The sequence below is a fragment of the Vollenhovia emeryi genome, unplaced genomic scaffold, assembly GCF_000949405.1.
Source record: "Vollenhovia emeryi isolate VEMERY1.0 unplaced genomic scaffold, V.emery_V1.0 DF939399.1, whole genome shotgun sequence".
In the NCBI taxonomy this organism is placed as follows: domain Eukaryota; kingdom Metazoa; phylum Arthropoda; class Insecta; order Hymenoptera; family Formicidae; genus Vollenhovia; species Vollenhovia emeryi.
Window position 1 is genome coordinate 11890 of NW_011966967.1, and position 23338 is coordinate 35227.

General features: G+C 45.5%; 5 protein-coding genes across 8 annotated transcripts; 2 read left to right on the forward strand and 3 right to left on the reverse strand.

Annotated features, from left to right (window-relative positions):
* The first annotated feature begins 6045 nt into the window (after positions 1-6045).
* On the forward strand, positions 6046-8450 carry LOC105557948 (tubulin alpha-1 chain). Its single transcript, XM_012005371.1, has 3 exons — positions 6046-6212; positions 6912-7134; positions 7218-8450. The coding sequence occupies exons 1-3, from the start codon at positions 6210-6212 to the stop codon at positions 8345-8347; spliced, it is 1356 nt and encodes a 451-aa protein (XP_011860761.1). The 5' UTR covers positions 6046-6209; the 3' UTR covers positions 8348-8450.
* Positions 8451-9089: 639 nt separating this feature from the next.
* On the reverse strand, positions 9090-11956 carry LOC105557949 (E3 ubiquitin-protein ligase RNF14-like). Its single transcript, XM_012005372.1, has 5 exons — positions 11649-11956; positions 10728-11558; positions 10413-10641; positions 9652-9821; positions 9090-9576 (listed from the first exon to the last, which is right to left on the reverse strand). Exons 2-5 carry the CDS (start codon positions 11553-11555, stop codon positions 9310-9312), a joined length of 1494 nt encoding a protein of 497 aa, XP_011860762.1. The 5' UTR covers positions 11556-11558; positions 11649-11956; the 3' UTR covers positions 9090-9309.
* A 451-nt stretch (positions 11957-12407) lies between these two features.
* Positions 12408-18895, forward strand: LOC105557952 (UDP-N-acetylglucosamine--dolichyl-phosphate N-acetylglucosaminephosphotransferase). Its single transcript, XM_012005378.1, has 7 exons — positions 12408-12804; positions 14059-14173; positions 14297-14742; positions 18117-18305; positions 18376-18446; positions 18522-18685; positions 18749-18895. The coding sequence occupies exons 1-7, from the start codon at positions 12632-12634 to the stop codon at positions 18812-18814; spliced, it is 1224 nt and encodes a 407-aa protein (XP_011860768.1). The 5' UTR covers positions 12408-12631; the 3' UTR covers positions 18815-18895.
* Positions 14672-17292, reverse strand: LOC105557951 (beta-1,4-mannosyl-glycoprotein 4-beta-N-acetylglucosaminyltransferase). Of its 4 annotated transcripts, XM_012005377.1 has the most exons (4): positions 17021-17292; positions 16236-16506; positions 15065-16159; positions 14672-14753 (listed from the first exon to the last, which is right to left on the reverse strand). In XM_012005377.1, the coding sequence occupies exons 2-4, from the start codon at positions 16392-16394 to the stop codon at positions 14736-14738; spliced, it is 1272 nt and encodes a 423-aa protein (XP_011860767.1). In that variant the 5' UTR covers positions 16395-16506; positions 17021-17292; the 3' UTR covers positions 14672-14735. The 4 variants fall into 4 exon arrangements, with proteins under 4 accessions (XP_011860767.1, XP_011860765.1, XP_011860764.1 ...); XM_012005375.1 differs by lacking the exon at positions 14672-14753 and having other exon boundaries at positions 14895-16159; positions 17063-17291; XM_012005374.1 differs by lacking the exon at positions 14672-14753 and having other exon boundaries at positions 14895-16159; positions 17021-17291.
* Positions 18896-19000: 105 nt separating the features above from the next.
* Positions 19001-22752, reverse strand: LOC105557950 (mitochondrial import receptor subunit TOM70). The gene is made up of 8 exons (XM_012005373.1): positions 22186-22752; positions 21542-21715; positions 21187-21394; positions 20944-21079; positions 20515-20869; positions 20190-20423; positions 19872-20092; positions 19001-19770 (listed from the first exon to the last, which is right to left on the reverse strand). The coding sequence occupies exons 1-8, from the start codon at positions 22435-22437 to the stop codon at positions 19587-19589; spliced, it is 1764 nt and encodes a 587-aa protein (XP_011860763.1). The 5' UTR covers positions 22438-22752; the 3' UTR covers positions 19001-19586.
* Positions 22753-23338: the final 586 nt, after the last annotated feature.

Consider the following 23338-nt stretch of genomic DNA (forward strand, 5'->3'; position numbering starts at 1 on the left):
CGACGCATCTCCTCGAGGGACCCACGAAAATTTTCGCGAGGGCCGCGCGAGAAAGAAAACGAAGCGAGGTAAGAGAGAGAGAAAGCGACGGGAAGAGCGCAGGCGCGGACTCGAGATGCCTTAAGCCGGCGTTACAGTCGAAGCTTGATGTATTATGTAGGATTCACATCGCGTCAAACGTTAATATGCAAGTTGATTGGCTGCACTTTTCTCGGAACTTGGACACAGTTCTAGTTTTGAAAAATGTGCAGCCAATCAACTTGCATCCAAGGTCCCATTTCAGTGACGCTATGATTTAGCGTCAAATATAGTCACGTGACTAAATTTACCGCTCGCCTAGGGAAGGAGAAGTAGTTGCAAAATATGAGCGTCGTGAAACCACCGCTGGCTGCGTTCAAAAACACCACCCGAGTACCCCAGAGTATCATTTTATCCTTGTTTAACATACGGTGAGCAACAAGGATAGAATAATACGCTGGGGTACTCGAGTGACGTTTCTGAACGCAGTCCTTGCGACACCCAGTCACACCACGGCACACTGAAAAAGTTGAGACGGTCTCAACTTTTCCCCCCCCTACGTCGAGAAGTCACTAGAACTCATTTGCCGCTGGTTCCTAGCGTCCATGAAATTGCACCTTTAAGCCTTGTGTCCACGATTACAAGAACTGTGTCCAGGGGAGCGATCGCGTGCACGATCGAATTCGATCGGTCGACTTCTCATACGTCTCTACTCTACAGGTTTCATGGTTCATGCTTATTTATTATAGGATAGTTCCCCTCAGACCATAGATTGATCATGTACGAAGAGTGGTATCGGATGGCATATTCCTTCTCGAATTCGAATTCGATCGGTGCACGCGATCGCTCCCCAGGTTCTAGTTCCAAAAAATGTGCAACCAATCAACCTGTATCTTTTACGGAAGAGCTGCAAGTTGACTGGCTACATATTTCTCGAAAGGGGTTTGTTTTCTGTTCCTGCACTGGTGAACTAGTGCAGTAAGCTAGAATGAGAAAAAATATGCTTGTCTTACTCCAATTTATTGCACTAGTTCACTAGTGTAGGAACAGAAAACAAGCCTTAAGCCTTGTGTCCACGATCCAAGAACTGTGTCCAAGTTCTAGTTCCAAGAAATGCGTAGCCAATCAACCTGCAGCTATTCCATAAAAGCCGCAAGGTGATTGGCTACGCATTTCTTGGAACTAGAACTTGAACACAGTTCTTGGATCGTGGACACAAGGCTTTAGGACTTGGTCCAAGCAGCTATTCCATAAAAACTGCAAGGTGATTGGCTACGCATTTCTCGGAACTAGAACTTGAACACAATCCGTGCGTTCTTTTAGGCATCGGATACAGCAGTTTTTGCAGTAATCCATTCTTTTAGCCCGACTGCGCAGTCGACTGCACCGCAGATTTCCGTCAGCCGGCAAATCCGATGCGCAGCGGTTGCCAAATCCGATGCCTAAAAGAACGCACCCAGTTCTTGGATCATAGACACGAGGCTTTATTAAGGCCTGTGTCCACGATGCTAGAACTTGGTTCAAGTTCTGGGGAGCGATCGCGTGCACGATCGAATTCGATCGGTCGACTTCTCATACGTCTCTACTCTACAGGTTTCATGGTTCATGCTTATTTATTATAGGATAGTTTCCCTCAGACCATAGATTGATCATGTACGAAGAGTGGTATCGGATGGCATATTCCTTCTCGAATTCGAATTCGATCGGTGCACGCGATCGCTCTCCTGGGGCCCGATTCTCGAAATCATTCGAAGAAGAAACGTATACGAATATTCTGCTCTGACAGAAAAGATGCAAGTCGATTGGTTAAAGCCATGCGAATAGCCAATCAACTTGCAACTTTTCTGTAAGAGCAGAATTTTCGCATACGTTTCTCCTTCGAATAAATTCAAGAATCGAGCCCCTAGTTTCGAGAAATGTGTAGCCAATCGACTTGCAACTTTTATGGAATAGCTGCAACTTGATTGGCTACACATTTCTCGAAACTAGAACTTGGACCAAATTCTAGCATCGTGGATACAGGCCTTTAAAGGCCTAAAGGCCTGTGTCACAGTATAACCATACCCAGTAGGGTCACTACGCTGTCGGTGCCTTTGATGTGGTTGTCCCAAGTCACATGACCGATTGCCATGTTCAAAATTGTACAGCGCTTATATTTGAATGAACTTTCAGTAAAATGCATCCGTCAAAAAAGACATTAGAAATGTAAAAAAACGTCAAGTATATTTTGGTGTCTTTTAACACAAAATTATTTTGTAAATGTGCTCAATAATAGAATTAAATGTAAAAAATATTTATTTATTAAAAACAAAACAATTAAATACATTATTATGAAAAAGAAGGGAAATGAGTATATTATGCCAAATATATTATTAAAATAAATAATATATATTTCTTAAAATATATTTTGTATGTAAAATTTAATTTAAAGGAATACGTACAATATTTTATAAAGTTGCTTTAATTAATTTTCTTATACAAGGAATCTTATTATATTTTCCAATTAAGTGAGTTTCAATAATGAATAAGAATTATAAAATCGGCTTTTGTCTCAGTTCTGACAAATAAAGTAAAAGAGTATAAAAAATAAAGTAACTTTACCAAATAAATTACCAAATAAATAAATAACAAAACTGGATGACAATAAATAAATTTCTTAGAATGAGAAAAAAGGTGCATTTATTTTTACAATAAAAAAGTACTTAAATATAAAATGGAAAAATGTACAAATTAAAAATATTTATTTACAATTGATTTATATTAATAAAGGAGTCAGATATCTCCCGATTGTAACATTTTCAGCTACCGCTCCTGATTGTAACATCTTCAGCTACCACACTGACATTTCTAAAAAAAATAACAAAAAAGGAATAATAAATATAATAAAAATTATAAATGTTTATTGTTTATTTTTTATTTATATTAATTTAGAAAATACAAATTCGCGTTTGTAATAAAATGTTTGTTATGTCATAAAACAATACATAGTATGTGCCCATTTAAAATATTTTTAACATAATAAATGCGTTGAAAAAACTATACTACTTAAAATCGTGCGTACAAGAAATAAGCATTACATAGAAATTTAAATATAACAAAATGTAATATAAATGTAATATAAACAAATGCGTATCTGAACATAATTATATATATCTATAGTCTTTAAAATCGCAAACAAGAAACGAACATCATATAGATTTTAAAGTATAACGCAAAATGTAACATAACGAATGCATATCCACCTTTCTTAAGCCCGCTGCAGACGATGCTATTTTTCCTGCTGGATTGCTTGCAATTTAGTAAATTACTAGGAATCCTGAATGCTGAGTGGTGCAATGATAGTAATTTACTAAATCGCAAGCAATCCAGCAGGAAAAATAGCATCGTCTGCAGCGGGCTTTACTCATTATCATTATATGTATTATTATATCCTTTTACATTAGAAATATTGTATTTGTAATTATATATTACTTTTCCCTAATCTATCACAAAATATATATCACATAGGTTATAGTTTATATTGTTTATGTGTTATATGTTATAAGAGGGATATGCGCGCAGCCATATCTTAAATTGTACGACTCACGCATGCGCACTAAAAATGTGGCACCGCACAATGCAAGGAGTGACCCTACTGGGTATGGTTATACTGTGCCTGTGTCTACGATGCTAGGGCCTATATCGCGACGTCTATGCGTTCCAAAACTCATGAAGAAAAGTTGTCGCAACGGCTTCCGCTCACAAGTGTGTTTCCGTTCATACACACGCAGCACACATGCATACACACCCACGCATACACTCTCTGGGAAACGCATCTGCCACATAATATGTATACATATAATTGTACGTATGTATGTACATACACAATTAAACCATATATTGTATATGTACCCAGATAGCCAGTATGCTCAAGCAATGTATGGAAATAAAATGCCAGCAACTGATGCTGGCTCTCTTTGCTGGGAATATGAATTCAATGTTTGAGTGATTTAAGTACAGCTAGCCTAATGTTAACATATTGTCGTAGCTAAATGCACAGCTAAAGAGAGAGCACATCGAATAGGCATACTGTTAACAAAGAATTAGCATATATTGTTTTCAATTTTCTAACAGATATAAACATGTTATATCTATTACATCTGACCAAGCACTTAATGCTAGCATAATGTTTGAATCATGCAAATGTTTCATTTCCGACACTAAATGCTAGCAAACAACAGCACAATAAACGACATAGATGCATAGCAAGATGCTAACATTTTTCTTAGCAATGTGAAAGCAACTTGTGCTCACACTGGCTATCTGGGTATATAGCCAATGCAGAAACACCCAAAGGTTAATTTGCCACTTTCTTTTCACCAAAGTAAAATAAATCACGTAGTATCCAGAAAGATATAAAGCAACGCGGATTTCAAAGTAATTAAGGCTCTGGTGTCAATTCTTACATTATAGCGAAAATGCTAAAAGTGAATAGCTTTGTCTCTTTCTAGCCATCCCCTTAGAAAGAGACAAAACCGCTCACTTTTAGCATTTTAAACGCTCAGCGAGCAATCGTGCTTCTGAGTGCACCCATTGTAAGATACAGAATTGACTCCCTGTTCTACAATACGTTTCTTTTTAAAGAAATTTTCTCATTGAACCATCGGCTACGTTCCGGCAGCGACATACAACGTATTGTAGAACAGGCCTAACACAAATATGTTACAGAATTCGGGCGTGGAACATATTTGTTTCTACCTCGATACAACATTCCGAATTTGCTTCTTCAGAAGCTTGATCGTGAATCTTTTCCTCCAGTGTGAGCCTGTAAAGAGTGAAAATTTTCACGAGTTCACCCTGAAGGAAAAGATTTACGATCGAGCCCCAGGTCTCGTGGTAATTAACTCGCTGCAATTTCAAGTATCATCCAATTAGAAGATTGTGCAAGGAAATGAATTAGATTAGAGACGTCTTATTGCTAGAGGAAAATCGTCTGAATTCTTTCATTTTCGAAAGAGCAAGTAGACCGCTCGTGACGTTCAGACATTCCCGAAGATCCATTATTGAAATTACTCATTCAATCGTCTGACGTCGATAAAACGAACGAAATCGCTCCCCTCGAAATTTCTCGTCCCCTTCGCGGATAATTCATTGCATTTCGCCGTGGCCTTCAATTATTGACGTTTACGTCAACTGAGGAGGCGCGACGCGCCTCCTGTCTCCTCGCCGATTCTCTCGGGCGAGCCCGCGACTGCCGCGAGTCGTCCTAGCAACGTAACTGTACTCATATATCGTCGACAGACACGGCCGTTGCCGGCGCCGAGTGCGCTCGAGCGAAACACGGGGAATCAGATCATGAAACGCCGGAGTGCGCTCGCCGGACAGGCCGGATCCAGTGAGAAATGATTCGTCGATCGACGTCGATCGACGTCGATCGACGAATCATTTCTCACTGGGGATACCAAGATGTCGAATTATCTAGCGCGAGGACGAGGAATCGCTGGGAGCCACGGGAGTCACGCGGCGAAGGATCGGCCCGCTCGGTTCTCGCGACGACCTCGATCTCGTCGTCCCTCCCGCCTTCGTGTCAGACAGCTGCCGCGAGCGGGTTTCCGTTGCGCCAAAAAAAGAGATGAAACCCGGGGAGCAGCGATTCGGGCCGCGCCACGGGAAAGACGCGGCCCATATATGGCGCAATTGAGACGAAACTGCCGTTTCGTGCCACCCTCCTCCCCCGCTCCGTCTGTAGACGTCAAAATCTGGGATCGGCGATCTCGCGGGCGACGCGTCTCGTCCGCTCCCGAACCCGCGGCCTCGAGATCGCGGTCGCGGGCTCCGGAAGCGGGCGGAAATGATTTTCCCCACGGGCGGAAAATTAATTCCAACGAGCGTCCGAGCGGACTACATCGCGCCGCGTGGGGAGAAACGGCGCTCGGCGTGATGAGTGCTGCGGTCCAGCGGCCGGCCAATCGGCGCGCGGCGCGGCGTCACCGCCGGCCAATCGGCGCGCGCTGGAACGGTCGATTCCAGCGGGTATAAATTGCGCACGGGAGGCGCCGCACGCCCAACAGTCGCTGCTCGCCGATCGGACGTCGCACGTCGCATAGTTGTTAGCAGAAGCTCCATTACTTGCTTTCGCCAACTATCGATCGCCCCGTGCGTGGCTATCTCTGTATCTTTTTAAGAGGACGTCGAACGACCCGTGATACAATATGGTGAGTCATCGAGCGCACTTTCCGTCTCGCGCCCGCGTTCCCGTTTACGTGTCGGCGTCGCCCGTCGACGGCCATTTTGTAACGGTTAAACGCCGGCCGGTTACGGCGTCGGTTGAATTTAGATCGCCCCGCCTTTGTCCGATCTCGCCAAGATTCGGCACAGACTTTTGCTTATCTCTGCATTTGCCGCTCGTCGGAAATTGTTGCGTCCGTTTTACGTCTGTCCACCGCTCGAGCGTTGCTGCGAGCACGCGAGTCATTGACCCCGATGAGTCGTTCTGGAAAATCAATATGTCGTCGTGTCTCGCGTCTATTTCCATCGATGCGAATTAACTTCGACTCGCCTCACCTTTTCCCCGGTTTCTAAAGGCCAATGTCCACGATGCTAGAGCTTGGTCCAAGTTCTAGCATCGTGGACATTGGGCTTAAGGCTCGGTTTCACCAAACGTCGCGTAACTTTAATCTCGGGATCAATTCAGGTTTGTCTCCCATTCGAAGCAATAGTTGGAAAGGGACAGCGAAGTTTAAAGTTGAACAACGTTGGTGAAACAGAACTTTAGAATTAAAAAATACAAATCGAGATTAAAGTCAATCTGTATTGACAAAGATGGACGCATTCATCAATATTAGTCGTTCGGCATCGATTGATAAGAATGAACCTGAGGCTAGGTACATCGCTAACGTTCCTTCGTTTCTCAGCGTGAGTGCATCTCAATCCACGTTGGACAAGCCGGCGTACAGATCGGTAACGCCTGCTGGGAGCTGTACTGCCTGGAACATGGCATCCAGCCGGACGGCCAGATGCCGTCCGACAAGACTATCGGAGGTGGAGACGACAGTTTCAACACCTTCTTCAGCGAGACTGGTGCCGGCAAACACGTACCCAGAGCTGTCTTTATCGATTTGGAACCTACCGTAGTTGGTACGTACATCTCGTTCCCGTATGAATTCTTCGACGTTGGAACCTGATGAAATTTCTACACGTTTGAATGTCTGTGCCCGCAGATGAGGTTCGCACCGGAACTTACCGCCAGCTCTTCCACCCGGAGCAATTGATCACCGGTAAGGAGGATGCCGCCAACAACTACGCCCGCGGTCACTACACGATCGGTAAGGAGATCGTCGATCTCGTGCTGGACCGCATTCGCAAGCTCGCGGACCAGTGCACCGGCCTTCAGGGATTCCTCATCTTCCACTCGTTCGGCGGCGGCACCGGCTCGGGCTTCACGTCCCTACTGATGGAGCGTCTGTCCGTCGACTACGGCAAGAAGTCGAAACTCGAGTTCGCCATTTATCCTGCGCCGCAGGTCTCCACCGCCGTGGTCGAGCCATACAATTCCATCCTGACGACGCACACAACCCTCGAGCATTCCGACTGCGCATTTATGGTCGACAACGAGGCGATCTACGACATCTGCCGTCGCAACCTGGACATCGAGAGGCCGACCTATACGAATCTCAATCGCCTGATCGGCCAGATCGTATCGTCCATCACGGCCTCTCTGCGCTTCGACGGTGCCCTGAACGTCGACCTGACGGAATTCCAGACCAACTTGGTGCCCTATCCGAGAATCCACTTCCCCCTGGTGACGTACGCGCCCGTTATCTCGGCCGAGAAGGCCTACCACGAGCAGCTCTCCGTCTCGGAGATCACAAACGCCTGTTTCGAGCCGGCCAACCAGATGGTCAAATGCGACCCGCGCCACGGCAAGTATATGGCTTGCTGCATGCTCTACCGCGGCGACGTCGTGCCCAAGGACGTCAACGCAGCGATCGCCACCATCAAGACCAAGCGCACCATTCAGTTCGTCGACTGGTGCCCCACCGGCTTCAAGGTCGGCATCAACTACCAGCCGCCGACCGTTGTGCCCGGTGGCGACCTCGCCAAGGTCCAGCGTGCCGTCTGCATGCTGTCGAACACCACTGCCATCGCGGAGGCTTGGGCCCGTCTGGATCACAAGTTCGATCTGATGTACGCCAAGCGCGCCTTCGTCCACTGGTACGTCGGCGAGGGTATGGAGGAGGGAGAGTTCTCCGAGGCGCGCGAGGATCTTGCCGCTCTTGAGAAGGATTACGAGGAGGTCGGAATGGATTCTGCGGAGGGCGAGGGCGAAGAGGGCGCTGAGGAGTACTAAGATGCTATCATTGCTCCCCTCCCCCCCGCCTTGCCTGGCTCTCACCGCTTTCAAATATCTCTGTGTTTTGAAATAAAGTAACCGAATCCATTTGCAACACGAATTTGCGTCTATTCGATACACCCGCCTGTCTTTCCTGAATCAACCGTAGCGAGAAAATTTCTACAAGTGACTACAAAAAATTGACTTAAGATAGAAATTTATATCTTCGTTGAAACATTTGTTTTTTTTTGTAAAACTACAAAATAGTACCACAAATTACAATGTTCTCGAATCAAGAAATTATTGCGAATAATATTTCATGGAAATTTACAATTTTGTAAAAATAGTACAAAGCTTTACTGGTTTTAAAAATTTGTGAGGCAACAAAATCTTAAAGAATGAAAACAGCTTTTAGAATATTACACAAATTAACAAGTGTTCCAATTCTAGCATTTTCATGTTGATTTTCATAACACTTTAAATTTACGTAGAATTTCGTAGATTCTGACAGTTATATTTAATTTTTTTGTAGAATTATTTCCGGCAGGGAAGATTAGGTAAAATTTGTAAATAATCGTGGACTTTTGATTTCGTAAAAGGACTCGTCGGACTTGAATTCCTCAGATTGTCCGATCGGAAGATTCGTTTGGCAAAGTTCGGAGATAGTATTTATTACGTATTTCCCGTCTCGCTTCCAACTTCGCGTACCATCTTTCGTAAGACGAATCTTGACGTAAGTAGGAGGCAGTAATGATCGTGGTGCTATTGAAAAAATAATTAGTTATATTTTACAATTCGTTTTACAATAGCGGTTTATAATTGAACTCGTGCGTCCATAAAAACGCTCACATGATCTTGAAGATTTAATTTAACCACAATACATCCGGTAAAAAGATAAATTATCTAATTATGTTCACGATTAACATTTAAAAAAAATTCCAACGATAAAAGTGTACTATGTAAAGTTCAAGTCCATCGATTCAGTCGTCGTATTCCAAGACGAAATCTTCATCGTTGCCGTGCTCCTCGTCCTCTGAATAATTGTCCAGGTATTCAGCGGGAAAATCGAAATCGTCGTCGTCGTCCAGCTCGTCGGGTATCACGCCGCGATAAAGCATGTTGTAACACGGGGATTCCGGATTTCTAAAGTGTAAGTAAGGCGCCTCGGGTTTCAGCCGCAGGCCGCACAGCCAACAGAAATACGTGCCGCAATGCGAACACGTCATCTTGTTACAGCCGTCGGATTTCTGCGACAATTGGTCGAAATTAATTACCGTGACAACAAATCTCGTAATCTCGTAATCCGTGCGACAAGCTCGTACCTCGATCGCAGTTTTGCAGTGCGGACAATTGTGACTATTGTCGCTAATCCAATTCTCGGACATTACGTCCTCCATCATCGTTCGAAGCTTCTTGCCGTAATACTTGTCCATCTCGGCCTTCTTCTCGTTGCTGGCCGACTGATATTCCTTCAGCAACTTTTGCTTCTCAGCTATCGACAAGAACAACACGTGACGCACGTTACATAAATTATCCCATACAGCACAGATGGTTGCAGTTACATTGCAGAAACGTTGCAATCTTGCAGATTGCAGTACAATCTTGCAGAGACATTGCAGGGATATAAAAGCAAACTTTCGATAGCAATGTTGCAGCAATGTTTGAAAAATAATAAAAATACTATATTTTCTACTTAAAAAATGTCTCTAATTACGAGAATTTTATAATGTTATTTTCGTTGATACCAATAATGGGCGAATTATTAAGTACTTGATCAGTGCGGTGTTGCTCGCAATCTCCATCTATTGCGAAGCGACATAATCTCCTTAGGTTGCTTCGCAATAGCCTGCTGTGTATTGAAAAAGGCCCGGATGCATATGTAATTAGTAAATTCTCTGCTTATGTACAACAACAAATTATTCCAAAAATATTGCTATAATGTTGCACTGCAATCTCTCTGAGGGCGGACATTTCAACGTTGCAGCAATGTTGCTGCAATATTGCAATCTTGCAATGTAACATTTCTGCAATCTTCCTGCAATCTTTCTGTGCTGATATAACGGAAGAAGATCTCGACGCATACCTGAACTAATTCTGCAGGGTTCTATCCCGTGATAAACCATCTTACAACGAACGCAGAAGGCGTACTGACAAACGGGACACCTGCCCATGTTGTCCTCGGGATCGCAAGTGACTGGATACTGACAATGTCGTCTCGGACAGTAAACTATATCCATCATGGTATCTAACGTAGTACTTAACAATAAGGAATCATACTTTGAGAACAACTCCGAACTTACCAGCTCTTTTACCTACGGCAAGAGTAACAATGCATTACAAAATCAGCGGTGTACCACATAAAAATTCGATAGGATTAGCGCGAAACGGGGGAACTCACCTGGCCGGGCGTAGCCTCGAACTTGCACTTTTCTTCGGGGCAGGGAATATTTCGTACGCTTCCCTCCTTTATCTTAACTTCGAAGTAACCCCGGATGCAATCCTTACAGAAGGTGTGGGCGCATGGCAGAAACTGCGTGCAATGCTCCCCTGACTTGTCGGTGAAGCAGATGATGCACGTGTAGAAGTTCTTCTTGAACTCGATCTGCTTTCGCTTCTCGTTGTAGTCGACCAACGCCTGGATGGGGTTCCTGCCGATCGGACAGTCCAGAATGGCCCTCTTGTCGACGGCCTTCTTCGACGCGCCGCTCTCTCTGCCGGCCTCGCTCGCCTGCTCCTTGTTCGCCTGCGGGCCCTGCTGCAGCTTCTCCAGCGTTCTCTTGTAAGACGTGTACATGCCGTCCATGTCCAGGCGGCCCTTGAACTTCAGGATGCCGAGCGTCTTGTCCTGGAGGAACTCCACCCACGTGAACAGGATCTCCTGCCTGCTGCTCTCCCATAGCGAGTCGAGCCTCCTGCACAGCTTAGACAGCACCGCCGGGCTCAGCCACGTGGAGCACAGCATGAACGCGGGCGCCAACTTGGACGGATAGTCCTCCGGCAGCGTCACGTGCAGCGTCAACGGCGGCAGATACGAGATCTGCACCTCCTGCGCCGGCTCCGCCTCGCACCTCAGATCCCTGTACGCCAGGTGACATGTCGCCGGTAGATTCACGAATATCTTGAAGGTGCATTCGAACCGGCCGTTCCCCTCGTGATACGAGAATTCCTCGTCGGTGTAGATGCTTTCCAGCGCAGTGACCTCGTCCCTCTGTTTCTCGTAGTCCATCGACTGGGAAAGCAAAGCCGATTACTGTCGCGCCCCCCCCTCCCTCCCGTAAGATTGCCCTGCCTCCGCCAACGAGAGGAATCTCACACTCACCGAATTCGGAGGCTCGGAGCGCGTCGAGCGTACGGACCTTGCAGGCCTCGCGATTAATCGTCACGTGCTTGGACTTTGGCTGTCAGAAACGGTGCATGTTGGAGCTGACGGACGAGGAAGGGTTAGGTGCTCTCTCTCTCTCTCTCTCTCCCTCTCTCGGGGGCAGTTTCGGGCGAATCGAACGGTCGCCAATTCCTCGCGGGTCTCACGCGGTCCACGTCCGACTCCGGCGGTCCCGAAAGCGCCCCGGAGAGATGAAAACGGGGAATCCCGTGTACTTCGCTTCGTGAGTCACCGCGCGATGAGACTCGCGTGCCTAAGTTCACGGTACAGCGACAACACTGCGCGCATAGCGCGCGGCGAGGTGACCGATTCGAGTGTCGGCGGTATGTTGTGTTTACCTCGCGACGGAAGATCGACCGAGCCCACGCTGTTTAGAAGCGTTGAATTGTACGATTAATTTTTCAGCCGTTTCTCCGAAAAATTGTTCACGAGGCGCAGCAAGAGATGCCCACCGTGGAGCATCGATGAGACAATTACTATAATTAGCCGCGAGAAAATAAACGAGAGAGAAAGAGGAGGAGAGACGCGGATTAGGGAGGGAGCAAGTTTTTATTTATAAGAAGCTTCAGTGTTAAATTTCACTTTTGATAGTATTTATTGTCGCGCGGTTGTTTCTCTCTTCGGAGACGCACAGTGCTTCTCGAGGCGCCTAATCGATCCCGTTGACGTTCGAGACATATCGATACGGCGAATATGGCGGCGCCCAGGGGACAAATGTTTGCGGTAATCGCGGTGTACGTTTAATCAGCGCGGTAAGGATGCGGTGATATTGCAGTCGCGCCGTCGACGTAACGAACCGCGTTCGAGGGAGACTCTTCTCGGTTTATCGCGCTCGCCGCTGACGCGCGGAGAGCGCGCGCGCGAGAGAGAGAGAGAGAGAGAGAGACCGAGACCGGTGGCCAAGCGCGCGCTTTTCGACGATGAGCGCCGAGAACGAGACGTGGAGATCGTCGTTGCTGCCGATATGCGTGAACGCGGTGATGTCCGTGTTCGCGTACGGCCTGACCGTCCGCCTGATTCCTCGGATAAAGTCGATGTTCGTCGAGGCTAACCTCTACGGCGTCGACATGAGCAAGAGGAGCAGCGGGAAAGTGTGAGTGAGACGCGCGATAGATAACGAGTCCTGGCGCCTCCCGGAAACCGAGCTGATCGACTCCACGTTTTATAGACCCCTTTTGCACCGTTAAATTGGTTGGTACGTGTATCAAGTTGAGGCGGACTAAACATTTAATACCTTCCTGTTTACGCCGATCTATCTCGAAACAGATTAGGTTAGGTTTTTAGTCCAGATAAAGTCTAATGTTTTCGGAGCGACAAGTCTACTTCTTGTAAATCGGTCGATATTTATAAAAATAATGGAGAGAGGATAAATTCTAGCGTCATTTATAACATTATTCGAAATTTTAAATGTGCAGCAAGAAGCCAGAAAAAAACATCTCAAGAATATGATGAAACGTATGAGGATAAAATTGAGAAAATTGTATCTTCAACGGAGGAATTAGTTGCTTGTACAATGGAGTCAAATGACTGATCCAAAATCACTGACTCTTATTTTAGACGGTATTTGATATCAAGGAAGAATATGGACCAAAGAGAGGACTAACGATTTTCGGCTAAGAATCGTAGAAGATCATTTCACTCTGTCAGATTGGCTGGCCACTTTTTGAATGTAGAAAAAAAACACAACGCTTTGTGACATTGTTCGCACAAGGGTTAGAACCCAAGCTTCTTTTCCTGGTATCCAGATAGCCTTTATCTGTCGAGAAACAGGTCGCAATAACTCTGTATAAATTGATCCGAATCAAATCGTTTACAGTGCGCTGACATCTTTTGATACGTGTATCAACTTGGTCTGATAGTGGCCTAGTTTACATCGTGCACTTGATACGCGTATCAAGTAGTGTATTTGAGCTGATCAGCCAATGATTAAACTGATTTACTAGTTATTTACTATTTGATACGCGTACCAAGTGATCGATGTAAACTAGGCCACTAGCGAGTCAGGAGTATCGAACCAAAATGATCCACGAGCGTTTATACCAAACGTATCAAGTGATTTAACACGGATATAGTACTTGGTATACGCGAATCAAGCGGTCGGTATAAACTAAGCTACAGCCTCACGATCGAGCTCCTGACTTCTGACTGAAGTAGGCCGGGCCTAAACGTTAACGATATCGGCGCAGAGCACGCGACGATGTCGTTAACGTTTACGGAATAGCTGCCTGAGTAACTCGAGTCTTCCTGGCTCTTGATCCAGCGGAGTCGATCGGTCCAGCCTCCGAGAGACTCGTCTCGCCGTTTGCACGACGACGCTTGGTGTACACGATCGGGTTTATTTTTCCAGACCGGAGGCGATAGGCGTTGTTACCGGATGCGTGTTTCTCATAACGATGTTCCTATTTATCCCCGTGCCATTTACAGATTGCATATTTAGGAATACAAACTTCCCGCACGACAAGGTACATGTGTCCGGTTTCAGAGGATTAAGATGAGTCGATAATCGTAGAAACGCTTACGCACTGCGGTATTCCTGCGCCGTTACATAAATTCAAGATGTGTAGAGCGCGAGCTTTCCATTGCAGTTCGTCGACTTCCTGGCTGCGTTACTGTCCATATGTTGCATGCTACTCCTGGGCTTTGCCGACGATGTTTTGGATCTCCGTTGGCGGCACAAACTACTTCTGCCCACCATAGCGTCTTTGCCGCTACTGATGGTTTACTACGTAAACTTCAACTCCACGATAATCATCGTACCGAAGCCGTTGAGAGCGTGGCTTGGTTTCTCGCTGGAACTGTGGATTTTTTATTACGTGTATATGGGAATGTTGGCGGTGTTTTGTACAAACGCTATTAATATATTAGCCGGGATAAACGGCCTGGAGGTCGGGCAGAGTTTAATCATCGCCACGAGCATTCTCGTCTTCAATGTCGTCGAGTTATTTGGCAGCCAGTGGAAGGCGCATCAGTTTTCGATATATTTTATGCTGCCTTACATAGCGACTTCCCTCGCGCTGTTGAAATTTAATTGGTAAGTTGGCACTAAAAAAAATGTTGAAATATAACAATTATTTGCACCGCAAGGATATCGTAGCTACGCTTATACTTGGCGCGAGACACTACCGTGATTGCATGGAAGGGATCTCTCGGAGCGAGGGAGTTTCGAATTTCCGAGCGTGTAAATTATATGTATAAACCATTTAACATTTATATTTCGTCAACGTAATATTTTAGTGTATAAATTCAGTATAATATTACATTAGTGTACACTGAGTATCGAGTATGAGTTAATATCACAGTCGGGTGCGACCAGTACGTCAGTAGTAATCTAGTTTAGCGTAAAAATTCTCTACCAGCCAGTCGTACTTCCACGTGTTGTTGAGAATCGCTTCTGGCGCGAAATAGGAATCCCTAGACTTTGAGACTCTGAGAAGACCGGTTTTACCGTCCAGCCACAGTCCGCTACTTATTAGGTCCTCGACGAACGGCACGTCGATAGTCTTCTCGATATAAATCTCCTTAGACTCAACTCTATTGCGAAGACCGATAATTATGTTCGCGGGCGCCTGGCACAGGTTGCAGTACCAGCCGCCGTAGTGATTCAAGTCCCCTATGACTAATCCTAAGATATCTCTCTCGCTGGTGTCTCCGTCCAACTGTTGCCGCAGCACGAGCGAGTTGGACTGATAGGCGTTGCGCATCAGGCCGACGGTGTACGCGCCGAGCGTGATCGTTGTCTTGAGCGGATGCTGCCAGAAAAAGCCGTATATCGACCATCTCAGTCTAAACCCGATGGGCTGAGGCCAGCCGTCGTACACCTTGAGGAACATTAATGCCCTGGAGTTGAGTATCTGCTCCGGCTCCGTCGTCACGTAGATATCGTCGTCCCTTAAGTTCTGCACCACGCTCCTGATCTTGTCCCAGACGTATCTCGATACCATCCTGGACGGCCTGCGGGACTTGGTCGCCACGTTCACGTACAGGATCTTCTTTTGCTCCCGCTGCAGCAGTCCCTTGGACAGTTTGTGCCGGAAATTGTCCTCCGCGTTGTTAAAGTCGCATATTACAAAAAGGTCCACCACGTCGTAGAGTTCCTCCACGATCACCTCGGCGATCGCGGAGTTGTAGTCGCTCAGGAAAAAGGTGTGAATGACGTGTCGGGCGGTCCTGCGGCGTTTCAGGCTGACGTTCTGCTTCGACGCCATGATTGCCCGCCACACGACCTCCGGCTGTCCGCAGTCCAGGCCGTGCCATCCCTGATTGCAGATACACCTTTCCAAATGCTCGTTGCTCTTCATCTTACGCTGGTCCACCCCATACTTCCAGCACACGGTACGATTGTACACCTCAAACAGCCTAAATGTCTTGACGTCCTTCAACGCTACCTCCCCATTGATTGTCTGGTAGATTGGTGACTTTTTACGATTGCCCTGATTCACGTGCAGCTCCTTCAATGAGAGAAAGCAATTAGTTTGCGCGTACTTTCAAGTAAATTACATTGTCGATTATAAAAGTCCGCAGCACCTGCGACGTTTCGAACTTGACGAAACTGACGGACGCGCGAGTCGTTGACGCAGCTAGCTCGGCCGGTGGAGTTGTGGCGACATAGATCATAACGATCAGAACTTGCAAGATCAGTAGAGTGTACAGCAACGCCAGCTTCCCGTCTAGACGGACCTGCATGGCACCGACCCCTGCGCTCGGACAGTTCAATTTCTCATCTTACGCTCCCGAGGACAAGTCTCGCTAGCCGTCTGAGACATCTTCGTCGAGATTACAGTCCCACAAGCGTCATCTAAGAATCATTAGCTCGAATTTACTCTGTTTTTTTCCCCCTTTAAATAGAAATCACTCCCTATACGCGCATCTCTATTTAAAGCCCACTGTAGAGGACATGTAACTCGGTGTACAGAATAAAATTCTATTTATAACTTGGTGTCCGATGCAGAGAACAATTGAGGAACCAGAATGTATACGTGTGTTAGGCACATCGAAGAAATTTATCCCGAAACCGACAGGGATTATAGATCGCCTCGAGCGTACTCTAACGCGAAAAATTCGTTGACCTCATTTCTTGACCCGACGTTTCTCATATTTCCTCGTACATTTCAGAGACTTGTCATTCACACACGAATATTCTTTTCAGTCGTGCGAGCTAAGCGGATATCGTCGCCGATCCGCCGTACCGCGGATAATATAAATCTCTCGCCCGCCGAATTGGATTCCGCGCGAGTCAAACGTCCCGGCAGCCTCCGCCCAGCGCGCGTGTCATTGCCCACAACAATATTACGTAATAAAGCGTCGCTCACAGTGCGGCCCGACGTCGACGACGCCCTCGACGATGATCTCACCAGGAGCCCGTGACGCTCGTACGGTGACGTCACCGCGGCGCGACGTGCCATTTAATTTGCCGGTGGCCGTTGATCGCACCGGACGCGCCAATCCCGAGTTCTCGGGGCTTCGTCGGGTCTTACGGCGCGGCGACTACAGGACGATCGGCGACCGGCGACGCGCGACACCGCGCACACCTTCTAGTCCCGTCGATAGTCGCTGCCTGACTCAGGCTGACTGGCTGCAACGGGGGAAACGGGGGGGGGGCGCCCCATGAGAGATCCAGGTGCACCTTCTGTCTCGCCCCCTCGCCCCGTCTGCCCCACCCGGCCGGGCAACGGCGCATACCGCGACGACGTGGAAAACCACGCCCGAGCGCCGCAGCAGCCGGCGATCCCGCCCGTCGTGCCCGCCGACGAACACACTCTCGCCGATCGCGACTATTCGCCGGGCGCACGCGTCTTACGGCGCGGCGTCGTCTCGTCGGGCTGTATCTACGTGCCACCCCCTCGCCCCTCGGTCCGCAACCGCGGTGCATGAGTAATCCGTTCTGCGGACCCGCCCATGAGTCAGAAACTGGATCATTAATCCGAGAATTAGCTAGCCAGGCTCGAGGAAGTAACGGCGGGCAGCTGCGGGCTCTCTTCTCGCAGCTAGAAGCGATTCTCAGAGCCCACGTGTTTGTAGTCATCATGGTGGTCTCTTTGGTCCTCGCGCTCGCGATTCGCGAAGCTAATGGCGCTCGACTTGGCGACTATCGCGTCGGGGCGCGATGCCCCGCGTACGTTTCGCGCGTGTTTACAATTTCTCGTATTTGTAGGGAGAAAAGTATCCACGTGATAAGTAGGATAAGGCACGCGAAAGAGATACGATGCGCGATGCGGAATGGGAACAGTTTAAATAGCGTAATGATCTCTTCTGTAGTTCGTATTCTCGTAAATGTACTAAATAAATCCATAAATTTAGAATTTATCAATCTATGTATATACATATTTAATTTGTAACTTATATTTTACAATTATGAAACGTTACGGGGTGACGCCGAGCTGAAGGGATAATGGCGCTTTGTTCAAGGTATCCCTCGCAGGTTTTCGTGGGCGACACGTTTTGCTACCTGTCGGGAATGACTTTCGCCGTCGTCGGTATCCTAGGCCACTTCAGCAAGACGACCCTGCTGTTTTTCATCCCGCAAATAATCAATTTTTTATACAGCGTACCGCAGCTGTTTCATCTTGTACCGTGTCCCAGACACAGATTACCAAAGTAAGCTCGGAAAGAAAGTTCCATTCCGAAAAATGTGCTCGCAGCATACAAATGATCGTTTCATCCGCAGGTATAACGAAAAGACGGACAAATTGGAGCCTAGCGTAACTGTATTCCTCAAATCGGAACTGAACGCACTAGGTATGATAGCACAATTTATTTTGTATACATAAAAAACTGCTCGGAATTATTTTTAACTACATTTTACCTTACCAGGCAAGCTGCTAATGTGGATATTAAAAACATTGAAATTAGTCGAGTGGCAAGAAGACGGGGAAGGCATTGTGACTTGCAATAATCTAACTTTAATCAATTTTGTGCTAATCAATGTTGGTTCATTGAAAGAATCAACACTCACTTCAATTTTACTGGCAATTCAGGTAATTATGTTAAAAATAAATGTATTTATTTAACGTATATAAAATTATTTCTTTTTTTTTTAGATTGCCGGCAGTATGATGGCATTTGTTATAAGGTATCCTTTGGCTTCCATTTTTTATGATGTTTAAATAAATTAGCGAAATGAAATAATATACATATAATTTACAAGAGTACAGAAATATATTAAAATTATGAAAATCGAGTTTACTATAAATTATTGTCAGTGTGACAACAATTTTTCTACCTCCTTCTCATAGAGCACCAGGATTTCATTATAAATTTTAGGGATCCTCAAATCGTTATTATTCCAAATATGAAAGTATACTATATTTATTTTCTCAATACATTATTTTCTGCGCACAGGATAATGTAAATAACTACAAAATAACTTTCATATAAGTTTCTATTATACAAACTTTATATAATTTGATTGAAAACAATCACGTTAAGAGATTATGTCGTACGATTTTCAATAATAGGCTCTTTCCAACATATAAAGTGTTTTAAACAAAAATACATATACTTCTTTAAAATCAATTAAAAAATTTGTGATTAGTCACAAAATTACTCAAATAACAAATTTTAATATCCGCACAAACATAAAATCTTACAAAGAGTAAATCTTGAGCAATTCTAAATAGCTGTTTATCAGTTGCCAACAAATACTTTAAAGCTGATAATCTACAACTAGTATATCATGTCACTAACTTTGTGTAAATCATAGATCAAATGCGGTTAGAAATAAATTGTTTTATATAAAATGCGGTATAATAGGGTAAAATTATTCGCAGACTTCAGTTTTTGGGATACCCTGTATGTTAAAAAGTGACGTGTGCTAACATAAAATTTAATTCTTGTAGTTTAGTAACAGTGGTCTTTTATTTTTAACTTCTTAATAATTTAAAACATAGAATTGGGGATGAATCGAGACGACGATCGAATCACGTCCATACCTAGTCGATTCTTTATATTCAGTTGTGTTTTCGCGGCATCTCTCAAGCTGTATATGTGTGTTAATTCCATAAATGTACGACAGAATACCAAAGCCTTGTCAAATAACCTTACTGCTTCCTCTATGTTTCCTCTGCGTGGAAGAACAAACGGATTAGAATATCTTGAGATTTTCTAGTCACGTGATCGCAGCTCGCTCGTTTTTCCAACGTGCAATAACAATTAGAAACATACCTTTGTACTTCGATACTCCCTAACGATTCATACGCAAGCTCGCATTTCTCATCCAATTTTAATGCCTTATGAATGTACTCCACAGTTTTATCAATATTACCATTCCATTGCAATTGCAATAAACCTCTGTGCACATAGACGGTTGCATTCTCTGGATCTTTCTCTATTGCTTTAGCAAAATAAGTATCAGCCTTTTGGTAGTGTTGAGTTTCAGTCATCATCTACAATGATTATTGAAGGTTTCGCCAATTTAATCAAAACGTGTACCGCAACAGTCATAATTTATCACTTGTTTCTCTTAAGTAGTTTTGTACATACCTGAGCATACAATATATAACAATATATACATTCTGGGGGATTTGGGTACTTTTCGAAAGCTCTTTCGAAGTCTTTCACAGCCGCTTCGGCTAATGCTACATCTTTACTGAACATCGCAAAACGATAATCCGTGTAACACTTTTGCACATATGCTATGCCGAAGTCTGGATTGAACTCGATGGCCTTTTCAAAATCGCGCTTAGCCTCCTCTATACGGTTCATGAGCAAATTTACCTGAATTCACAAAGTACATTGTTATTGTATTATTCTCTACGTGCACCTACATGCACGCGACAAGGAAAATATGCTCAAAGACACATAATACCTGTCCTCTATGATGATAGATATCGCTATAACATGCATCCATTCTAATGGCTAGATCAAAGTCCCTGAAAGTCATTTCTGGATTATCGAGTTGCATGTACAAGGCCGCCCTCTTTATCAGGGCGTTTATCTTGACGTCGTCGGACGCATCTTCGCTGTTCAATATAGTTTCAAAATCGTGAATCGCCTCAACGTGCTCGCCCAAAAGCAAGTGAAATGTAGCTCGTAATAGTAGCACCTCTTGTTCCAACGAAGGAAACTCAATGAAATCGGAATTTTCCACGATTTCCGTGCACAGCGGTATTACATCATCGTATTCCGTGTCCAATAACGCTTGTAGTGGTTTCTTTAAGTAACTGGTGATCAAATCACAGAATATTATATTAAAGAGTAAACGTTACAGTTATCAGAAACTCATGTCAACACTTACTCTGGAATCGCCGCCGGATCTTTAAGTCTAGAAAACACTGGATCTTTTGGGAAAGATATAATGTAAGTTTTGATGAAATGCTTGCTTGGCATTACAAACTTTTTATTCGCCAAATTTTCTTGGGCATGTTGTCTCCCTGAAAAATTTTGTTTAAAGTTCTAATTTCTCTTCTCAATTCTCAATTTTTATTTCAACTTGCTGTAGTATTTTATTCGATACTAAATGCTTTTGTACATAACTCACCAAGTTTTTCCAAGACCTTGTCTGCCATTGACAGGGAATTCTGATTGGAAAAGCCTTCGTGAATACACGCGGTAGTCACGTCTTCCAAGGCAGCTTCCAACTCCCCCACCTGCTCCAAAGCACGTGCCCGGCGTAGTAAAGCTTTCGCATATCTTGGATTTAGTTCTAAAGCTTTTGTACAGTCGGCTTTTACGGCGCTATATTTTTTCTGCAAGTCGCAATTACAATTGAGTAAACGCTTGTATCGCATCGACTTGGACAAGCTCAAAGAACCCCAGCACTAATCGGCAACGGTGACTAGTTATTTTTAAAAAGTAGCTTCTCTATCCTTGGTTAATATAATCAATTTAATTACCAATTGCTCATACGCAGCCGCTCTATTTTGATAAAAAGTTGCGAGGTTGTCCACGTTCTCCTTCGGACAAATATCAATTGCTTTATTATATCGTGCAATAGCCTCATCGTATTTTCCCGTTTTGAAACATACATTTCCCTCGTTCTTATACCTCTGTGCCTTTTGTAAAGGAGTCTAGAACAAAAAAAGAAGTTTGCTCGCATTAGTCACAAAGTACCATCTTCTGCAGTCTACAATAATCTAAAAGTATATACAATGCCATATTGTAGAAGATATTAAAAATAATTTCATAAAAGTTCCAAGAGTTGGACAAATATGTACCGAGAGAGCCTCGATCGACTGCGAAGGTCCACTTATCGTACGCAAGCTACGTATTTTACAATCTCATTGTCGGCGCAGTACTCACTGGCAGTATTATTTACTGAAAATTATCGCTAGTGATAACAGCATTTAGATACATTCAATTATGGCTACCGACGATATAGGGTAAGGAATTTATCACCCGTGACGTTTCTTGGGCATTAAGGGGCACCGACAAGCGCGACGTTGGCGCAATGTGAAATGTTTTCTCTCTCAATTTCGGATAAAGGAATTTTCGCAATCTACCGCGCTCTCTCGGACGAGGAGAGCGAGACGATCTTAACCTCCGGCTCGGAAGAAGGCACTTTGGGTGGGCAATCGCCGTCGATGGAAATCTGCTTGTCGGCAGGCGCGCCGTTCTCCCTGGCCGCCGCGCCGCTCCTGAACTTGTCGCGTTCCGGCTTGTCGACCTTGCCGCCGCCGCTGTTCCTGTTCCTGTAGTACATGTAGCCGAGGCCGAGGGCGACCGGTGCCCCGACCACGAGGGCGAGCTGCCATTTCGGCAGCGGGCTGCTGCTGCCGCTCGAAGCGGTCATCCCTGCGATCTGGAATCGTTGGCCGCGCGCGAACGGTCACGACGTGACACCCGGCACCACCGGGAACGCGGCAAGGAGGCTGGGTAGGACGACGCGCGAGGATCTCTCTCCGTTTCTCACTGGCCGAGACACCGCGAGGCTGCGAGAGCACGAGGCAACGTGTGGTCCAAGCGACGATCATGCGGATCCACTCCCCGGACTTCGGTCCTGTTCAGGCCTGTCGCGTTGCGGGTGATCCCCCGAGATCTCCTAGTCTTCCGGCGCCTCCGACTGTCCCCTCAGCGCGCCGACGAGTATCGAGACTATCGAGACCCATAATGTAAAAAGAAAGGTGTAACAACATCGTGTATGCGCAGTAGTCCATGTGCATTTAGACCCAAATTTCATTGGCTCGCTCATCGTGCGCCGTCTCATGTGCAATGATACACTTTTCTTGCAGCAGTCCATGTGCATTTGGACACAAATTTCATTGGCTCGCTCATCGTGCCGCCGCCGCTATGCGCAATGATACACCTTTCTTTTTACATCATGTCGAGACCGAGAAGATATGCGGGATATGCGGCAGACTCGTGAGTGTCGTGAGTCGCGTCAAGGTGCAATTTCACGTGCTGCTGAAATAAGCAAGTGGAGCGACAGATCTGTCGCTCTTATTTCAGCGGCTTGTAGTTTGAACAGTTTCAACTACAAAGTTAACGCTCAAACGTTGTACTATGTAATGTGGCAGCACTGTAATAGTGCGACGTACTACCGCAGTACATCGGATGTGTTCGAAAATGGATTTAGTTACTGCCAGTGAAAACAGTATAGTTGGTAGCAATGAAAATTACTGGTGCTGCGTTTTTCGCACGCCAGTAAAGTCAATAAGGCTGGGTCTACATTGGATGTCGTAAGTCGAATAATG

What these genes read in the sequence shown, in the direction of transcription:
- LOC105557948 (XM_012005371.1), top strand. An exon ending in TTTGGAACCTACCGTAGTTG is followed by an intron (nt 7,135 to 7,217) that starts GTACGTACATCT and finishes CTGTGCCCGCAG; the next exon opens with ATGAGGTTCGCACCGGAACT.
- LOC105557949 (XM_012005372.1), bottom strand. Translation starts at nt 11,555, where the DNA reads ATGGACTACGAGAAACAGAGGGACGAGGTCACTGCGCTGGAAAGCATC. An exon ending in TCGAGGCTACGCCCGGCCAG is followed by an intron (nt 10,642 to 10,727) that starts GTGAGTTCCCCC and finishes CTCTTGCCGTAG; the next exon opens with GTAAAAGAGCTGGTAAGTTC. An exon ending in ACTGCAAAACTGCGATCGAG is followed by an intron (nt 9,577 to 9,651) that starts GTACGAGCTTGT and finishes CAATTGTCGCAG; the next exon opens with AAATCCGACGGCTGTAACAA.
- LOC105557952 (XM_012005378.1), top strand. Translation starts at nt 12,632, where the DNA reads ATGAGCGCCGAGAACGAGACGTGGAGATCGTCGTTGCTGCCGATATGC. An exon ending in CAAACTTCCCGCACGACAAG is followed by an intron (nt 14,174 to 14,296) that starts GTACATGTGTCC and finishes TTTCCATTGCAG; the next exon opens with TTCGTCGACTTCCTGGCTGC. An exon ending in CCCAGACACAGATTACCAAA is followed by an intron (nt 18,306 to 18,375) that starts GTAAGCTCGGAA and finishes TTTCATCCGCAG; the next exon opens with GTATAACGAAAAGACGGACA.
- LOC105557951 (XM_012005375.1), bottom strand. Translation starts at nt 16,394, where the DNA reads ATGCAGGTCCGTCTAGACGGGAAGCTGGCGTTGCTGTACACTCTACTG. An exon ending in TCAAGTTCGAAACGTCGCAG is followed by an intron (nt 16,160 to 16,235) that starts GTGCTGCGGACT and finishes CTCTCATTGAAG; the next exon opens with GAGCTGCACGTGAATCAGGG.
- LOC105557950 (XM_012005373.1), bottom strand. Translation starts at nt 22,437, where the DNA reads ATGACCGCTTCGAGCGGCAGCAGCAGCCCGCTGCCGAAATGGCAGCTC. An exon ending in TGCCTTCTTCCGAGCCGGAG is followed by an intron (nt 21,716 to 22,185) that starts GTTAAGATCGTC and finishes TTTTTGTTCTAG; the next exon opens with ACTCCTTTACAAAAGGCACA. An exon ending in TCTATCATCATAGAGGACAG is followed by an intron (nt 20,424 to 20,514) that starts GTATTATGTGTC and finishes TTGTGAATTCAG; the next exon opens with GTAAATTTGCTCATGAACCG.